Here is a 20,457-nt window from a genome sequence, read left to right on the forward strand (position 1 = left end):
TCAATTGAATAAAAGTAAGAAGTAAAAAAATTGTCATCATTTATAAAAAAGGAAACCACTTCAAGAACTGGATTACTTGTTGTCAATTGAATAAAGTCCAAGTTTAAAACACCGATGGCAGTAAGCATTAAGTTATAACCAGTCAAAGGGACTTTTGCTCCGATATTTCATGCTTTGTAACAAATTACACTTGTAGTTGAACATTCGAGTCCAATAATCGTTAAACCATTTAGAGAAAGTTTCTTTAGTTTATATACATATATGTATATATACATTCCTAGACTACAATACAAAATTTAACTTCCATTACTATTAAATCCAGTTCAATGCACTATCAGTTTTCACGTATAACTTTACTGAAGCTATTACCTCTAGCCAATAGTGTTCGCAAAATGGCCAGAAAGCAGAGTTTAAGTGGATAAAGTTTAGTCCAGTGGGAATTTTCTTGTTTACTTTCTTAACATACTCAAGAGCTTTTTTCATGTATCACATAGAGGAATTTATGAACCAATAGTGTTAGCATTACCCTTGCCTGACCTCGTAAATTTTTCAGAACTATCGTACAATTTTAAAAATATTAAAAAAAAGATAAATAATTGTCTTCATATATATTCTAATTTTGATTACTTTGTAAAAAAGATTCGTTCTTTTTTAAAACACTGAAAAACAGTTTACTCTAACTGACAGTAATGAATAGTTTGCGTGTTGCTGTCAAGAAATTTTTTGAAATTCCACGTTAGTTTATAGACAAAGCGAACAATTACCAAAAAGAAAAAAAAGAGAGTTTCATTCTAGGAAATGGTCAGTTCGTAAATTGCAAAGGCGACCCTCTGTCGTAAGACACGCCCTTCTAATTCCACAAAGCTTTTACTCACACACAATAGTTTGATAAGATGTGTGAAAGCTGCTGCTGGAATTAAATCTTCACTGTATTCTCATTTCTCTTCCAATATAATTTATTATAAATGCGTGAACAATTACTATAGAAAGAAAAAGGGACAATATTAATAATTTTCATTTTTTCAAAAGAAAAATAAAATATAAACAATTTTAGTCTTTTAGCATCGACAAAAGAAATTGCTTACATTTTTTCTCCGCAATAATTTTTTAATCTCAAAAATATGAAGCTTGGTATATGCATATATATAGTAAGAAAGAATATTGCACCAAGTCTCATGAATATTTAAAGAGACGACTTCACTCTATATTTGGAAAATTTACTGGATTTTTCATATTTTTTGTGCAAATATGTGCCAACCAGCATGTATTACATTCCTAAAAAAGAAAAATTTTTAAATTACCTTTCGGACGTACCTTAAAAAATGTGCGAAATCAGCATTTGAAATATTCCCTTATTTCTTGATATCCTCGCTCTTGGAGTGAATATGATATCCAAAAACTATAAATAATAATAAAACAGCGGTCGCAAAAGGATTAAAGATTTCTTAAAGTAATATCCGGAGGATGTGTAATTATCAAGACAATTAGACACAAATTATTAATTTTTCTCATCTTATATAAAAATAAAAATGACATAAAACTTCATATAATTGGAAAGTATACTAATAATCTTTTACAATTTTCTATAATTCGTTTTACAGGTTAAGTCTTAAATCTATTGTACTTAAATGTTAATTAATCCTATGAGAGGATTATTATTAAAACTAAACGTACGTGTTATGTTTTATTTACAAAAATTTCTTTCCTGAGTATAAATTTAAGATACTTTATGTACTTAAGGTCTTAACATACTGTAACATAAAGTATTTCTGTTTCAAATGGTTGGTTATATTGTGCCATTATTTTTAAGAGTCATTCAAGAGCGAGCGTAAAATTTTTCTACATAGGTGGTGTTTGTCAAACACCAACAATTTAAGTACATGAATTAATAAATCATGTAGGCGACAAAGCATTTTGCAAATATAAAGTAAAAACTCACCTTCTCCAACATAACATAAAACTGAGAAATTCATTTATTTCAGAATTGTTTTTGTTTTTTACTCACCTGAAACAGAAATTTATAAAATTATTAGTAAATGATTTTTCATGTTTTGCTCTCTATGTATTAACAAGTCTTTAACAATTATTATAATATAATTATCAAAATAGAGATTTATTTTATATAATTTTTAAAAAATTAACTTAGAAAAAAGCAATGGCAGATGCAGTGGTATAATTGCAGAAAATATTTGTCAAATTATGTTTAAATGCATCCTTGAAATTTAGCCAAAGCATTACCCCGCAGGTACTCTTCCAGGTTTTTACAATTTATTTTTGGTTTTTACTGTGGGTTTTAGGAAGAGGTTTTGAGTAAATTAAGACCAACTGCCTAATAATTTAATATTAGGACCTGTTCGTCGAGTGCTGTGTTTAACCGTTAGCTGTATAGTTCCAAAAGCTTCCTAAGCAATAAAAAAGTTAGTGAACAAAATGTGGCTTAGTGACTAAATCAAATTCAGGGGACAAGCTTCATCACAGAGGTTATTGGTCGTATAACGCACGGCCAGGTAGATGCAAGTTTCAATTTTCAGTTACCGAATGATCTCCATAAAAAGTTCATAAGGTAACGTCGTCCGGGAGTTCCATCGGGATCTGGGGAGTTCACCTACCTGGAGCAGGGAAAGTTTGCCATAGCGGACAATTATAGATGAAAAGTGTTTTATGTCCCTACTATATTTCTATTTCCCCAATAAAATTCAAAAATAATATTTCAATAATTATGTAAGCATATATTAACAATTGACGTGACCCAACAATAAAAATCTAATTGTAGGTAGTAACACAATTCAATTCGAATTTTATTTACTCTGTATTTTACGAGAAAGATGAAAAATCTGCTGTCAAATACCAAGAAGCTTATACTCCAAGGTTATAAAGTGCCATAAGACTGCCCTTCTTCTGTTCAAACCACTAAAAACCACACCCTTTGGCTGGACCATTATTTATCCCTCTCTTTTGGTTTTACAACCGTCAATTCCGCTCTCTCAAGCTTGTCGACAAAAAGCACTTAAATCATCTGAGAAATGTCTATTAAAGTCTTATTATGGTTCATTTAGATGAAGTGAGACTTGACGATATTTGCCATTTTCTACTGCAAACTTCAACTTTCGTCAATTGTGTTTTAGGATGATCCTTTTTCTGATTCGTCACTTTCTAAGGACTGGATTTTTTCTACTTGGGTAAGGCAATTTCAGTGACGGTTATTCTTGAACGTCCAACCTTGATTCGCTTTGGTCATCTTTGCTTTCTTCGATGGAACTCTACAAGTAGGTGTTTTACTACAGTTAAGTTAAAGCCTTGTCTTTTAATTTTACGGTCCTGACGTGCTTCCTTAATCCAGGCTAATTGTCGGTAAAATGTCTCCATTCCGGGTAAAAAAATGTTGGCTACCTCAAGGCTACTACAAAGCTCCATTAAGGCTACCTCAAGGCTCGCTTAAGGCTCAAGGCTCGTTTAAAACTCAGGACTTGTTTAAAGCTAAAAACTCTTTTAAGACTTAAGACTGTACTTAGACTTAAGGCTCGCTTGAGGCTCAAGGCTTATTTGCAGCTAAAAACTCATCTAAGACTTTTAACTGAACTAAAACAGAAGGCTCGCTTAAGACTTAAGATTCACTTAATGCTCAAGACTTGTTTGAAGCTAAAAACTCGTCTAAGACTTAAGACTGAACTTAGACTTAAGGCTCACTTGAGGCTCAAGGCTTATCTTAGACTTAATGCTCGCTTAAGGCTCAAGACTTGTTTAAAGCTAAAAACTCGTCTAAGACTTAAGACTGAACTTAGACTTAAGGCTCGCTTAGGACTCAAGACTTGTTTGAAGCTAAATACTCGTCTAAGACTTAAGACTGAACTTAGACAAAAGGCTCACTCAAGGTTCAAGGCGCACTTAAAGCTCAAGGTTTTTTGATGCTAAAAACTCGTCTAAGATTTAGGACTAAACTTAGACATAAGGCTCGCTTAAAGGCTCAAAGCTCACTTAAAGCTACAAGACTTGTTTGAAGCTAAAAACTCGTCTAAGACTTAAGAATGAATTATAATTTTTAAGATTCGCTTCAGTCTCAAGTCTTAAATTCTCTAAAGTTACTTTAATCTAAAAGCTCTTCTAAGACTTAAGATTGATTTAAGATGTAAAACTCGTTCAAGGCTTGTTTGAAGATTTAACTTTGCCTATGACCTTACTTTGCTCTAAAACATTGCTTCAGAGTTAGGTACGATTCAATCATTAACGAGTTTTAAGTCTTAGACGAGTTTTTAGCTTCAGTTAAACTTGGCTCATCATTGTGCCTTGAGCCTTTAGTGAGCCTTATGTTTTAGTTGAATTTTAATTTTTATATCAGTTTTTTAGCTTTAAAAAAATCTTGAGCCTAAAGTAAGCCTTGAACCTCAAGCGAGCTTTATGTCTAAGTTCAGTCTTAAGTTTTAGACAAGTTTTTAGATTCAAGCAAGACATGATCTTTAAGGGAGCCTTGAAGTAGCCTTGAGGCTACTTCTTCATTAAAGAAATAACGGTTATTTAACCTCAAGCTGTCAAATATTACAATAATCTAGAATCTACTAACTTAAAAACCAAAAAATTATATTTTTAGATTGTCAAAAAAAAATTGATTTATTTTTTTCCCTAATCTTTGGGTATTATATCAGAGAATATGTGCCCAAAGTTTTAGAGGCCAATCTATAATATTTTTTAAGTTACGAGCTCGAATATAGATTCAGTCAGGTGTTCGAGCAACTAGCCAGACTTGCAGGCGCCCCACTCCCTTTTATTTTCTACTCCGAATTTCTTGCATGCAAAGGGGATTCTGCAAAGTTACTAAGGTGTACTTTATTGAGCCCGGATTGAGTCATTTCGAACATCGTACTTTGAAACGCGTTTCTTCCAATTTCACTCTTTACGATTTTTACAAACTGATGTTCATGACTGACGAAAAGAACCAATTGAAGTAATTTTTCTCAATAAAACTACAAGGACTGAAATGGCTCAAATGCTGATTAAAAGGCGAAACTGTTTGTTTAGAAGTTGGATCCCACCTGAGGGAGAGTATTTATTAATTTTTTATATAATATTTAATTCTTTATCTGATGGTGAAATGAAATAATTGAAATTCAATCAACAATCTGAAAATGACATTAATTAAATTGACATTTTATTTAAAAGACTCAATAAACATTTGACAAAAATGTTTTTGCATAAAATTTCATCATTTAGAAGCTAAACTGTATTTGTTTTAATGAATATAGAATATTAGCTTAAAAGTCGTTTAGATTTTTCTCCAACATGAAAAAATAAAACATCTTTTAATTCTAACTTTCTTTAAAAATAAGAAAGCAATAAATATTAAATTAAAAATTACAAACATCTTTTAATTAATAAATAAAAAAGTTATTTCAATTTAAATTGGGATAAAAACGTTTCTTTTTTTAATTTCCGCAGTAAAATGTCGACAGTGAAACTCATGCCAAAATATAACTTCACCAGGTGGTTGTATCATACAAACAGTTGAAATAATGAATTCTTCCTGGTTCTGGGATTCATATTTATTCATGAGAGTCCGACGAATAATTAAAATGTCCTAGTATTCGCATATTTTCTCATACTTTGCACATTCACTTGGCGGGATATTTAAAACGTGGTTAATTACAAACAATAATCACTTTTTGTTGGTTTAATAACCACCTGTCAAATAATGCAAACAGCTTTTTGAATCAGTACTTATTTTTTTATGTTCAATTACGTATTCTACAAATTTAATTTTTTTAAATTAATCTCCCTAATTTATTCTTTATGATGCTAAGATATAAATTTCAAGAGAAGGAAAAATTAGATCCTGTAATGAAATTATTCTACTGGTAAGATAACATGGCTGACAAGAAAAGGAGACGGTATCTAAAACTTTCCTTAACATCTATTATTATTGTATAGGTACATTCGTTCCGTAAAGTATAAAGAGAGGCTGCCTTTCCTATCAAAGGAGAAGAGTGAGCGTCCCAGACACGTTATATCGTATGATAAATTATATCGCTCTAAAGTGCCAACTTTCGTTTATGGACCATATATACTTTTATCAGAGACCAGTTTTAATAAAGATAAGAAAACTTAAGAAAAAGCTATTACATTACTTTCTCAATTTTTCTATTAAATGATCTTAAAAATCCACATTTTAAATTTCACTAGAATGTGATAAATTTCACACCTTTCTTATAGGAAAAATAAATAAAAATGAGCAAAGTCAGTTAGAATAATGTTTTTAGGATGAAATATTCCCTTAAGAATGAAAACATATCTTTAGAGCAATTTTAAAAAAATTCTAAATAAATTACTTTATATATGGATAAGAAAGGTCTCTGATTTATATTATTTATCAGTGCTAAATATATTTTCTTTCGTTGAATAAATAAATTTTTAAACACAATAATTTAGAATGTAATAAAGTTCTCTAGTTCCCCTTTTCATTTGAATGTAAGTAATACGTGATTCTAGTGAGAAATTTCTGGCGCAATTCCAATACATCTTTCACGTCCAATGTGCGCCTCAGGCAAAAGTCGAAAAATTACACAAGAATCTGTTAATGCCTAAAAGCACTATTTTATCTTAAAATAATCGTAAAGTCAATCTTCGTAAAAGTTTTAAAAGAGGAATTAAGTTAGGAAACTTCAGTGTCAGACAAAAGGTACTACATAAGTTTTTATTGTTCAGATATTAATCAATACATTTCTTTTCTACTCACGTTTGACACAAAAATTTTATAATCTACTATTTTAACTACCACGCTGATAAATTATATTCGTTACGACTATTAAAGAAATGCTATGCATTCCTAGATTGTTATGTCTTTATTTCTTAGATTAGAAATTCTTGACTTTTGTAATTAATCTAAGAGGAGAAATTTAGATTTTAATTTAAATTTATCAGTTATGCCACAAATAAAAAGATTGGAAGAATATAAGCAACTGCTTATAAATGATATTAATAATAAAATATTAGGTTCAATAAACGAATAAATAAGATTGTTGGATCGTAATCCAAGAAACTATTATTGCTCCAAACACGCAAAGGGATGATGTGTTGAAACTGTCTATCGAACAAAATATAATATTTGTATATATATATATATATATATATATATATATATATATATATATATATATATATATATATATATATACAGTACTTCTATACGTGTGGTTATGACTAGAAGTTGGTAACTTTATATCTGACACTGTAAAACCAAAGACCCATTTTCTCTGTATTGGAGAAGAAATATACGATGCTCCCTTGGAACTGAAATAATATCACATATCATATGATATAAAATGATACTTTCCACTCTAACCCTAAAATTAAATTTACTTAGATATGTCCACTATATTTTACGGTAAATTAAAACGGCTACTTTTATTTATTTGAAAGCATATGAACAAATCCCATTCGTACTGAGTATTAATAGTAAAAGGTGTAGTATATAAAATTAAGCACCAATGTTATTTACATCAAATATAGCATTACCCAGTTTCGGAGATAAAAGATCTCAATGATATGCCAAAGAAATTAGCATCATTATTAAATTAATTAGCTTGATCGCTCAACGTATTCACGACAGAAAACTCGATATAATTTGTTCTGGAAAAAGGCACATTAAACAGAATACTCTAGCAGAGTTTCTCGGCACGTAAACACCAAATAAAATTAAAAGCTCAGAACAATAAGCAAGTCGTTCATTATTTTAACTAGGAAGAGTAGATCACCAAACAAAAATCTTTGTGACATGATACAGAGGTTAATTGCCTTCTCGTAAAATCTGTTTATATAAAAAATACCCCAAATTGTTGTAAAAGTGTGCGGTTTACACCTTAAGGAACACATGAATAAAAAGGGTCACCCGCGGCATATTGGTCAATCCGCGAATAACCACCAAATCAACAAGAACGCAATTCGTGTACAACCAAAGAGTCAACAAGAATTAGTCTGCGAATAACCACCGAATCAGCAACAACTAATCCGCGAATAACCACCAGACAAACAAGAACTAGTACATGAATAACACAGCCACACAAAAAAAATAAAGTGTCTTGATCCTGGGTCGAGACATATGTATTCCGATGTATTTCGATGCGCTGAATCCGAATCCGCCATCAGAATTTGGCCAATGGGTCCTGGTTTCGCCCTAACCTCAAAAAATACCCTAAAATCGTTAAAATGGTCACTTTTGATTTATCAAAATTGAATCTAACCGCATATTGATAATTTTCTAAGATCCCTTAATTTAAATAAACTATTCTATAAGCTTTTCAATTGAAAATTCATATAAAACATTAAATCTATCGAACCTAACCTTAAAAACACATCTTAGATTCCAAACAAACATATTATACCATACACAGCGCAATAAAAAATAGGTAAGCTCATGAAAGTTTCAACTTAAGTGTTTCTATGACTGCTGATTACGAAGCCGGTGTTAGTTTATCAAAATTCAAAATGGCGGATCCAATATGGCGAACAATATAATTAAAATTTGTTTGGATTGGCTTGAAAATTCTTGCTCGGGGGTTTTCGGGGTCGCTGATGACGAATCCCATGTCGGTTTCTAAAAATTCAAAATGGAGGATCCAATATGGCGGTCTTTATTAATTTTAACGATTTTTTTAAATTTAGTACTCGCGGTTTTTCGGGACTTTTGATAACGAATCCTATATCAATTTTTATAATCTTAAAGTCTTACGAATTGTTTTCTAACAATTTTTCTAACAATTCGTAAAACTTTAAGATTATAAAAATTGCTATACGATACGTTATCAACGGTCCCGAAAAACCGCGAGTAATAAATTTAAAATAAACGTTAAAATAATAAAGACCGCCATATTGGATCCTCCATTTTGAATTTTTAAAAACCGACATGGGATTCGTCATCAGCGACCCCAAAAACCCCCGAGTAACGATTTTCAAGCCAATCCAAACAAATTTTAATTATATTGCTCGCCATATTGGATCCGCCATTTTGAATTTTGATAAACTAATGCCGGCTTCGTAATCAGCAGTCATAAAACACCTAAGTTGTAACTTTCATAAGCTTACATAATTTTTATTGCGCTGTGAATGGTATCATTTGTTTGTTTGGAATCTTAGATGTGTTTTTGAGGTTAGGTTCGATATATTTAATGTTTTATATGAATTTTCAATTGAAAAGCTTATAGAATAGTTTATTTAAATTAAGGGATCTTAGAAAATTATCAATATGCGGTTAGATTCAATTTTGATAATTCAAAAGTGACCATTTTAACGATTTTAGGGTATTTTTTGAGGTTAGGGCGAAACCAGGACCCATTGGCCAAATTCTGATGGCGGATTCGGATTCAGCGCATCGAAATACATCGGAATACATATGTCTCGACCCCAGATCAAGACACTTTATTTTTTTTGTGTGGCTGTGTAACCACCGAGTCAACAAGAACGTAATTCGTGTACAACCAAAGAGTCAACAAAAACTAGTTCGCGAATAACTACCAAATATTAGTCTAGTGACAATCTATTCAGCTAAAGAGTTCAGTCTACGAATCTTCATCAAATCAAGAACTTAAGTTTGTGGATCCGTTGAATATTCCCTAAGTTACATTCAAGTTTACTTTTGGTCAGACCAGATTTTTGGAACATCCTTAACTTACGTAAAGAGTTTAAATAAATTCCTTAATGATAATTTAATAAAAATTTTCTTTCTTACTAGTACCATTTTCTCAGAGTCTTTAGCTCTGTAAATAAAACAGGATAATACCACCGATGCGAATAATAAAAAATATAAATTATTGTATGTTTAGTTTCTTTTTTTGAGACATGACACTTCCAAACGTTTTAGTAACCTCCATGGTAAGAATTTGCAATGTTTTAATAATTAAAAGGGTTTTAAGATAATTATTTAACGGCGCAGTGAGAAGAGAGGTCATCATAAGTCACCAAAGTGAATCTGGTACTCTAAACATTTGCTGCCTGACATAGTTAACTGTTAACACACAAAGCTAAGGATTTCGGGGTTATCGGACATCGATTACATTCGAAAGCAATAATTCTCCTCTGAGAATGTCTGTTTTAACCAGTTTGGTGGTCCTGATAATTTGAATTTAACAAAAAAAACCCACATCTTTCTATTTTTCATGTTGACTTATCCAAATCCAAATTCTTAAAATTAAATACAATTCATAATAATTATGATGAATATGAATATGAATATAAAATTAATATTATTATAATAATATGTTTCTTTTGCTATTCATACGTCATCAACTTTTTTAAAATAATTATTTAAATACATAATGGATTTCTCTTTTACAGAAATCAGATAATTCAAATATTTGCAGAGGTGTGTATTGTTCTCGGATTTAAATTATATTTCCATTTCAAGAATCAATTATCTATCTTCTTGCAGACGCATATAAAAATTATTCTTATTAATGCACATGAATTAAATTTTTAGTTTCTTTCCTCTATGATTATGAATAGAAAAAGATTCTAATCCTAGCTAAATATATTTATTATTTTTGAAAAATTTCATACAAAACAATATCGAAGTTAAAATCAGGTTAAAAACTGAAATAAATATGAATTGTTTTTTCTCTTTTATTGTTAACAAACAGAAGGTGTATAAAGGTTTCGATATCAATTTTCACTTGATAATAAAATTGGGGGAGATGAAATGAAATCATTCAACTATAGAAATTTGTACATCATGGCCAAAAACTCCAAGACTCAAACTGACAAAAGTATCTCCCAACACCGCATGGTGCAACATGTTTGGCAATATATTCTGTCGCTTTATCGGCCAGAAGCACGTTACCCCATTACCAGAGGGGGTAATAAATTCCGTTGGTTTTGCGGCTCTTGCAACGGTTACCTCGAAAAGTTTGATCGGTCTGTTTCCTATAGCTAAACGTAAGAATTTACTTCTTGAACCTTGAAAAATCCCGGCACTATAGATTTACACTTTATGATATATACTTTATGTGAAATAAAAATATATGTGCACTTTCATATATTTTATATGAATTTTATTTTTTTCTTTGACAGATTGATAGTGGGTTTATTTTTATTTAGAGTTGAATTGATTGTTTTTTTAAATAAATTAGTGCTCTGTGTTATCGACAGCGAATAATTACCGACTGCAGATAAATAAAATCTGCATTTAATAAGTAGTTCACTTGGGACTCACTGTCAAGAAAAAAACGCTAAGGACGCCTAGTCGGACATTTAATATTCATTCACATTTTGATGGTTACATGCCGCGCATCTCGTCAGCTCCACGTCGTCGAGAGTATAATTATTATTTTTTGCCAGTTCGTCAATTTAGTAAATTTAAATTCAGTGATTGTGTATATAATGTGTTAATCTCCTTAACCTCTACTCTCCGCGGACTATTAGATCCGCTGAATTTTCCGGGGCACGAAAGGGTCAAGATTTTTTATCTTTAGACAAAAAGCTGTTCACCTAGTAGGTAAAATATATCATTGGATATACATTTAAAGATTTATAATTATTCAAATATTCTTATACTTTTTACTTAAAATCTACTTCGTAGTATTTACCTACACTATTTGAAAACAAATTACTGTATAGGACTTATTTACTTAAAATTATAGCCATTTCCGGAATGCAGTCGATTTGAGATGATACTTAGAGCTACAAAGAAGATACCTCGTTAAACTAGTAGTGCGCTTATACGTCTTTCTATTTTCTTCACATTTCTTATCCCCGAGGCGAAGATTGGCTCGAAATAATCTACTTTTTATAGTGGTTCCTCACACCCCAAGAGTTGTTTGTAAGTGGTATTAAACCATTACAAGAGCCACGGATTCAACTAAGTTTCCTTCATTTTTCGTGACGGGAAAAATTAAAAAACGACACACTTTATACACTTTTTTTTGTTGTTGTTCAACATTTCCTCTTGTTTGTATTATACGAGAAAATAACATCTTCCCTCTTTTTCAAATAATGGAATTAACTATTTTTTAGTTTTGTAAATTTTTAAATAAATTCGTATTTTTATTTATTTCTGAAAACTGCTAACTGTTTTAAGAACTTTTTTCTTTAACGGCATTTCGCATCATTACTGTCCATGAAATGAATTCCGACATTTGACACATGCACTTTAAGTTGAAGAGATCGTGTTCTGTGTTTCAACTGTTTTATCATATATGCCCTACATTGCTGCCTCTTCATGCCCTACAAAAAAACTTAACTACTTTTCCACAATTTTCTTTTTTACAATTTATTTAACCTTTCTTGACTAAAATATCTAAAATTAAATGCATAAAAACATTTTATTTATAAAGTTACGAGTTTTTTTAATTAACAGATTTTTTTTCTTTTTCCATTACTTTTTGCAATTAATTCTTCAAATAAAAAGAATAAAAAACTTTAAACTTAAAACCAGTATTTGACTCTGTATTGATTTATATTTACCTTTTTTTGCATTAAATAATTTTTATTTGAATAAGTTATAAATAAAAATTTGATTTATTAAGAAGAGTTAAGTGGTAATTGAATAAAGGATTATTGGGAAAATATGTAGGTCATTTACCTTTACGAACAACCAGTTATCATATGAATATTTCAAACCACGTGAGTGTCTTTCCGTTGTGTCAGTAGAGTACGTTTTAAGTTTAACGAGGTGCCTCCAAGTACCTCGTACAGACTGGTTGGTCGATACTTCATTTTTTGTAACGTAAAGTCCCAGTTGAATAAAAAAATATTTTTTCAACAAATAAGTATTTGGTTTCAAAAAGGTATTTTCCATGTTTAAAAATTCTATAGCATTAATGTTTAAAAAAAACTTTGATCATTAAATTCAAAAATATGATATAAAAAAGCATTACCGGAGCACAAATTAATATAAAGGCAAATATAACATTCATTTTTATGAATGTGAGCGTTAGCCAGCTTTACATATTTGAATATTTTGGATGATGTAGTCAATTATTTAAAAAAAAGTAATACTAATACATGTGCGTTTTAAGAGGAAAGCATAAATGTGTATAGATAAGTACAGTAAATATGATCGTTTTCTAGAAAATTTATATTTTTACCAAGTAGTGCAACAACTGAAACATTTAAAACAGTAAAATATAGTGACACATTTTTCTCTTACCTAATAACAGTTCTTATGCAAATAATTATGTATTCATTGGGTAATAATAAACAGCAAAAACTCCAGTTTTAACTACAGCTATTAACAAACTTCTTTTTGTTGGCAAGTGAAGAAAAAAGAGGATTCTTTAAAATACAGCATTGTTTTTAAAAATCTTTTATTGGAAAAAAGAAAAAACTGAATTAATAAAGAAAAAAAATTTCATCCTTATATTCAAATGAAATTTTTTTTAAAAGAACTTTTATATGATATTAATATATTTGCAGGTCCTTTGAAGAAATTGTGATTAGAATTAAATTAAAAAAATGTGGATTGAGAATAGTGTGATTTTATTTTTTAAAAGCGGACAGTAGGATTTCTCGCGTCAAAGATTTCACCTTGCAGTATATAGAACATCATCACGAAGAAGATTCTTTCTTTTCCATTGGGAAATATCCTGAATAGCGTAGCATTAAAATTTGGTAAAGCTGAAGGATACAAAAAATCGTGTTTTGAATTTTCAATCACAGTGAGGGAAATACCGGTTATTCGAACCCAATACCGAATCTAACCGAAACAGATTTGTAAAAACATGTCCCAAAAATAAAATAAAAAATTAATTTTTCTAGAAAGTTTTAATAAATATTTTAACCCTAACCCTAATTTAAGCTTATTAAATTTTTAAATTTGAACATAAAAATTTAATATTTTACTTGACCGATCAATAAAAAAAATTTTTTTTTCCAAAAACAACCTGATTTATATAATAAACTAAATTTTCTTGAACCAGTTTTCATATAAAATAAAATGGGTATTTAAAAAACCTTTTTTTTAAATGCCGGTATTAAAAATACCCGTTTTTTTTTAAAAATACCGTTTGTTTTTTAAAAATACCGGTTTTTTAAAAAATACCAGTTTCAGTTTTAAAACCAAAAACCGACTTAAGAACCGGTTTTTTGAAAAACCAAAAACCACTTATGGATTTTCAATACCGCATTTTCACCGTGCTAACTCTAACAAAAAATTTTTTCTATTTTTTCCATTACAAAACATGCAAAAAATTGGCTCTTTAGCAGAACTTTTTGGATTTTTTGCATTAATTTTTTGTATTTTTCTAATTTTTTTGTATATTAAATAAATATAAAATTGGTTTATGGAACACTTTCTTAAGTTGTTTATAAAGTCAGTTTCTAAAGGGCGAACCAAAGAAAATTTTTTTTATTTTTTTTTCTAATAACTTAAATGTAAAAAATTTGTCTCTTTTGGTAAAATTTTTTTGGTTTTCGTTCTAACTTTCTCTGCATTTATCTGATTTGTTTGTTAGTCAAATTAATTTAATATTGGTGTACGAAATCCGTGGTTTCAGTGCTAATACATTTTTCACTTGTCCGATTTTTTAAAAATTTGTCCTCCATATTGAATCCGCCATTTTTAATTTATTAAATTTCAATTCAGATTCGTAATTAGCGATTCGAAAAATCTATGTAGATTTTTGTAAAATTATTTTTATTTTTCATTTCATTAGATACTTAATGAACATCAGACAAGTGAAATCCAAATGTAAAATTCCAAATTTAACATGAAAAACTATTAAAATCTATGTATAATGTCATAAAATGTTCTTGTCTTGGATTATAAATTCACTTAATTAAATATCTATCTTTAGTTTCTTTAATGTTATTACACAGGAAAAAAAAGTCTGACTCCGTTTACACCTTAAATTCAGCCTCAAAAAGAGGCTGAAAGTAAAACTTTTTTTTTAGTGTGTAAATTAGCATTAGATTCGCAATTACTTTAAAGTAAAAGTAACTTCTTAAAAATATTATTAATTTTATTAATATTTATTATTTTTTTTTATTTATTTCAATTATTATTATTTTTTTTCTTTTATTATTATTTATTTATTTTATTATTTTTTATTTTTATTTTTTTTTATTTATTTCAATTATAAATTTATTTGTAAAATGTACTTTTCTTCTAAAAAACCTTTTAAGTTCTGCATTAAAATTCAATAAGGATAATTATTAACATTAATAATAATGCATATTATGAATATTTATCAATCTTCTTATTTATAACACTCCATTAACTCTGTGGAGAATTTTCTAAAGTATTAACATTCGATTTAACTATATTTTAATAAAGTCTCCATCGGCAAAATGCTATGAATAGATAGTATAATTAATAAAATGTTGAAGATTACTTCAGTCGAATTTGAAGTCAGATTCTGAAAATTAAAAATGGTGGATCCAATACAGCGGACGAAAATATTTAAAATTTAACGGATTTGCTTGAAATTTGTTCAAATTTCCTGAAGAAAACGTTATTTTTTATAGTTAAACTTTCCCGCCTTGGATCCACTTTAAATTTTTTTAAATGGCTTCTGATATTAAAATAAGTAACTACCAAGAGAAAAAAATGTTTCCGTGTTTTAAAAAATTTCAAAATGGCGATTTTAAAATGGCGGCGGTAAGAATTTTTTCAAGTAAATTCATAATTTTATTTACGAAATCAAAAAAAAAAATTTTTATTTACTTGTCACTTATTATCCGAATGTTTTTGGGGTTGCTGATTACGAATCATATGTCCGTTTTTCGAAATTCAAAATGGCAGCTCCAATATGGCGGACAAATTTTTCAAATTGCGTCGTAGTCACTTAAAACTCGTTACTCGGGGGTTTTTGGGGTCGCTGATTACGAACCTGGTGTCAATTTTTAAAAATTCAACATGGCGGATCCAATATGGTGGACAATACTTTTAAAAATTCATCGTAGTCACTTTAAATTTGTTACTAGGGGGTTTTTGGGGTTGCTGATTACGAATCTGATGTTCGTTTTTCGAAATGCAAAAAGGTGGTTCCAATTTTATACTTGCAATTAAACCAATCTTTTCTATATAAACTAACAAGTCAGGAGTACAAAAGAAAATATCTAAGTAATTAAATTTTATTTTAATTTAATAAATTAATAATAATTTAATTGTTATTTAATTGTGAATAACTTTTTGGGAGTAGTCAACAGAAGTGAACTTCGTGTCACTTTCAGTACTACCGTGCTTCTGAAAGCACATTTACTCAATACATTATTATTTTTAGCATTTGTCCCGCAATAAATATCGCCCGTAAAATTTAATTATCATCTGAATTGATATAGCACTTTTAAAAAAGCCAAGAAATTTAAAACAATAATTAGCAAAAGAGAAAAATTGCTTCCGAGGCGAGGAAATGAAAATTTAGTAGAAATGTCGGGGGTTTTAGAAAATCTGTGCAAAAAAGCAAAATTACTGCTTTCCCCAACTTTGATCCTTTTGCTATTTTTTTAAAGGGCTTTTAACATTAAAATAGAAAAATTAACAAAAGAAAAAAAAATCCGTCGAATAAACGTTGGTAACTTTAGTTTCATGTTTTTGGAGGTAATTTTTTTTTATCTTTTTCGTCGAATAAACGTTGGTAACTTCAGTTTTATAAATTTTGTCTAACGAAAGACTTTGATTTGAATAAAACGATATAATAGTTAAATTTAATTGTCTTATCAATAAAGTTAAAATTAAAATTTCACTAATTTTTTCTGATAGTTTTGTAATAGGTATATAATCTTATTTTTAAAAAAACGTGACTGACTTTTTTCCCTGCTTTAGTATAAATAAATTTTCCTCGAAATCTAATAATAGTAAACTTACTCCTTGAACAGATTCCTTGATTTGCTTAAGTAATGCATGAGGACTAAGTACTCTGGATTGTCTGCGTTGTTTTTTAATAAGTTTGCTTAGTCTCACTGTTCTCTGTGCACAAGTCAAGGGTTCACCGGCTGTTTGATATTCGAGAAAGTCGTCGAGAAAATCTTCCTCATCCCTTTCAACGGGCGAACTTTGTTTTGGAGTCACTGTACTGAGTGGCACAACTCGAGCAATTAAAGTTTCACTCCTAACACTCCAAGTTGATCCACCATATTTTTTAAGATTCATCAAATCACCAATACTCCCTCGAACTTGTGGACTTCCAAGTTGTAAATTTGTCCTTGAAAATGCTGGCGAATGAGGCAATGATTCAGATCCTTTTTCCGTTGTTGATCTCACCACATCGGGTAGTGTCGATTTATTTTGTATAAGCTTATCTAAATCCGATAACGATGAACCTCGTCGAATTCTCACTCGTTGGCCATACTTTTCTTTGGGGAATTTCTCCTTTTCACGTGGGGAAATGTTTCGTGGCGAAATTGATGTTTTCATTGCAAAAAGTCCGGCCTTTAGGGGAAAAAGTAAAGCCCACTCTGTTGATTTTCCCTTATTTTCCATTATGATTGGGTGCAAATTTAGTTTTAAAAAATTTTGTTTGTAAAATTTGTCTACATTTTTTTTACTTTCGGTGAAAATAAAGGTCAAGTTTTCTCTTGGCTTGTCAATTCGAGACTGGAGTAAACTTCGACTATACCTTGAATTATCTTGCCGATAGTCAACATCCGGGCTTACCTCTTCCGGTCAGTGCTTATCAAGTGTGAACCTCGTACTCGAAGGCCATTTATTTATACACTATTCTTTGTTTTTGCGCCTCTAATTTTATTCGAAACAAAAATCCAATTGTTTACAATCAATTCCAATATATTTCACCACACAGAAATAAATTATTTCTAAAGAATTTCATTTTAATCATAATTTCAATAATTTCTTGTATTTTAACAAAGTTCAATTTTCAGTCATCTAAAAAAGCACATTGATTAATGAAATTATAATAACAAATATAATTTCACAAAAGAGAAAAGGATGGATTGTTCGTTGAGAATAATGAATTTGGAAGTAATTTCGATTGAGTTGATGAATTCACTGATCCACTTTGGTCGTCCACTCGACTTGCAATGTGCTTCCGAGTCGTCTACTTTCTGCGGTCCATACAAGATGGTGGTTCGTCGAAATAGACCTCTCGCAGGTTTTTTCACTTAAGTTAACACAACCCCCATGGAGGTTCATGCCACGTGAATGTGAAAATCTCTCACCACCAAACCATATAAGTTCATCCCTTTTTTGTTTGCAATAGCTGCAAATATTTTTTCTCTCAATTATAGAACAAGAATATTAAAATAAAATTTTTTGAATTTTAAAATATCTTAATACAAGTGGAAAAATATTTTTTAAAAGAATAGCACACATAGAGAGTTAATTAAAGACTGAAGAATATGAGAAGACTTGAATAATAAACTGACTTCGGTGATGATGAAGACTGCGGGAGAAAAGTCCTTGCGATGAAGGCAATTTCAGTTCGTAGGCCACGAGACATACGGGCTTTTGATTGTCGCATAACTTATTGTTTAACCTATATAGAATGTTCCTAAGGTCATTACACTTGGAACTTGAATTCTCATTATTTATCGAGAAAGCGGAAGAAAATAAAAATTTCAAAAAAAAAAATATTTTTTCAACTTTCATTATTACGTGACAAAAGTTTTAGAATTAAAATTTAAAAAACTAATTTAATTATACTGAAAAAAATAAATTGGATTTAATAATATTTAATTGATCCAATTAAATGATTAATTAAATTTTTTTCTTTTATTCGCACAGTAAATCATGAGGTGCAAAAATAACACCAAAATGGATTAAAATAATCTGCAAAAATTTAATCTAAGTCTAAGACTAACTATGGTCAAAGTCAAAAACTTAGTCTTAGACTAAGATTAAGACTTTGACTAAGACTTTGACTAAGACTTGAATTTGACCGAAACTTGGACTTTCACCACGATTATGACTTTAATTTAGACTTGGACTTTGATCATGACTAAGACTAAGACTTTGACCGAGACTTAGACTAAGATTTTTACAAGAACTTGGATTATGACTTAGACTTTGATCCTGACTAAGACTTGGACTTAGACTTGGACTTTAATAATGACTAAAACTACTTATATCTAAAGAAAAAATTTTATTTATAGCAAGTATTATTTAATTGAAATAAATAAAAGTAGGTATATTTTTCTTAGAGTCTACTAAATTATTAAAACCAAACAAAATTTTTTTGAAACAATTTAAGTCAAATTGCTACTTAATTCCCGCGTAGAAATCAAAGTATACCATACTTCAGAAAATGAAAAAAATTCAAGAAAGAATAGAAAATTTAAAGTTAAAAGTCAGACAAAGTATGGGCAAAGTCTAGAATCAATTTTTGGAAATAATTTTTCATTTTTTCATATTTTATTTTGAAATATGAAAATAGGTCTGGAAAAGTATGGGCAAATGCTACAATCAATTTTTGGAAAAGTTTTATTATATTAAAAAATTTTTCATTTTCTGAAGTATGGGAAGAGTGAGAAAAAGTATGGTTAAAAACTAGAATCAATTTTTGGAAAATTTTTCATATTGTTTTCATATTTTAAAGTATGGAAACAGTCTGGAAAAGTATGGTCAAAAGTTATTGAATCATTCAAAAAAAATTTTTTTTCTTTTTCAAAACTATGGGAAGAGTTAGACAAAGTATGGGCAAAACTAGAATTAATAAATTGTTGAAAAATTTTACATATTTTTCATTTTTTAAAATATGGGAAGAGTCAGAATAAATATGGGCAAAGGCCAGAGTCAATTTTTGGAAAAAAATTTATTTTTTTCATATTTTGAAATATGGAAATCGGTCTGGAAAAGTATGGTCAAATACTGGAATCAAGTTTTGAAAAATTTTTCATATTTTAAAGTATGGGAATAGTCTGGAAAAGTATGGTCAAAGGGCATAGAATCATTATTTATTATTTTTTTTCTTTTTCAAAAGTATGGGAAAAGTCAGGCAAAGTATGGTCAAAAACTAGAATCAATTTTTGGAAAATTTTTCATATTTTAAAGTATGTGAATAGTCTGAAAATATATGTGGGTTGTTTATAGCGAATCAATTATCTCTAAACAATATAGAATTGAAATATTTTAACAACCAAATTTTTTTAGAATATATTAAAAAAATATAAAAGAAAATTGTAGATAATAGGAGAAAAAATTGAATAACAATTAATTTTATTAAATATCAAAAGAAAAGTAAACAATAATACCTGTGATATTACTAAAAATGTGTTTTTTGTGTACACAGATTCTAGAAATCTCTATGAAGATGAACACTTGTATGAATTATCATTATTTATAGCTATTAGAATAATTATTATCTGCACTATTAAATAAATTGTCATTGTAGTTTTACATTAAATTCATTTATAATGAAATTTACATTAAAAAGTCAAATACGATTACGTCAGATTCAAACTTTCTATATAAAGAGTGCTGAGACAATTGTCAATCACAGAACAATTTTAAATATTCACAAAATTAAAATGCGCCTCATAGCAGTTTTAATATTTTTGGTAATTTGTTTTTTTTACTGCGTTACC

The 20,457-nt window shown here is 29.2% G+C and overlaps 1 protein-coding gene across 1 annotated transcript; it reads right to left on the reverse strand.

Annotated features, from left to right (window-relative positions):
- Positions 1-1,692: 1,692 nt before the first annotated feature.
- Positions 1,693-17,586, reverse strand: LOC122509189. Its single transcript, XM_043623028.1, has 2 exons — positions 16,784-17,586; positions 1,693-2,005 (listed from the first exon to the last, which is right to left on the reverse strand). The coding sequence occupies exons 1-2, from the start codon at positions 17,396-17,398 to the stop codon at positions 1,979-1,981; spliced, it is 642 nt and encodes a 213-aa protein (XP_043478963.1). The 5' UTR covers positions 17,399-17,586; the 3' UTR covers positions 1,693-1,978.
- Positions 17,587-20,457: the final 2,871 nt, after the last annotated feature.

Source organism: Leptopilina heterotoma, unplaced genomic scaffold (assembly GCF_015476425.1).
Source record: "Leptopilina heterotoma isolate Lh14 unplaced genomic scaffold, ASM1547642v1 Lhet_6, whole genome shotgun sequence".
Classification (NCBI taxonomy): Eukaryota; Metazoa; Arthropoda; class Insecta; order Hymenoptera; family Figitidae; genus Leptopilina; species Leptopilina heterotoma.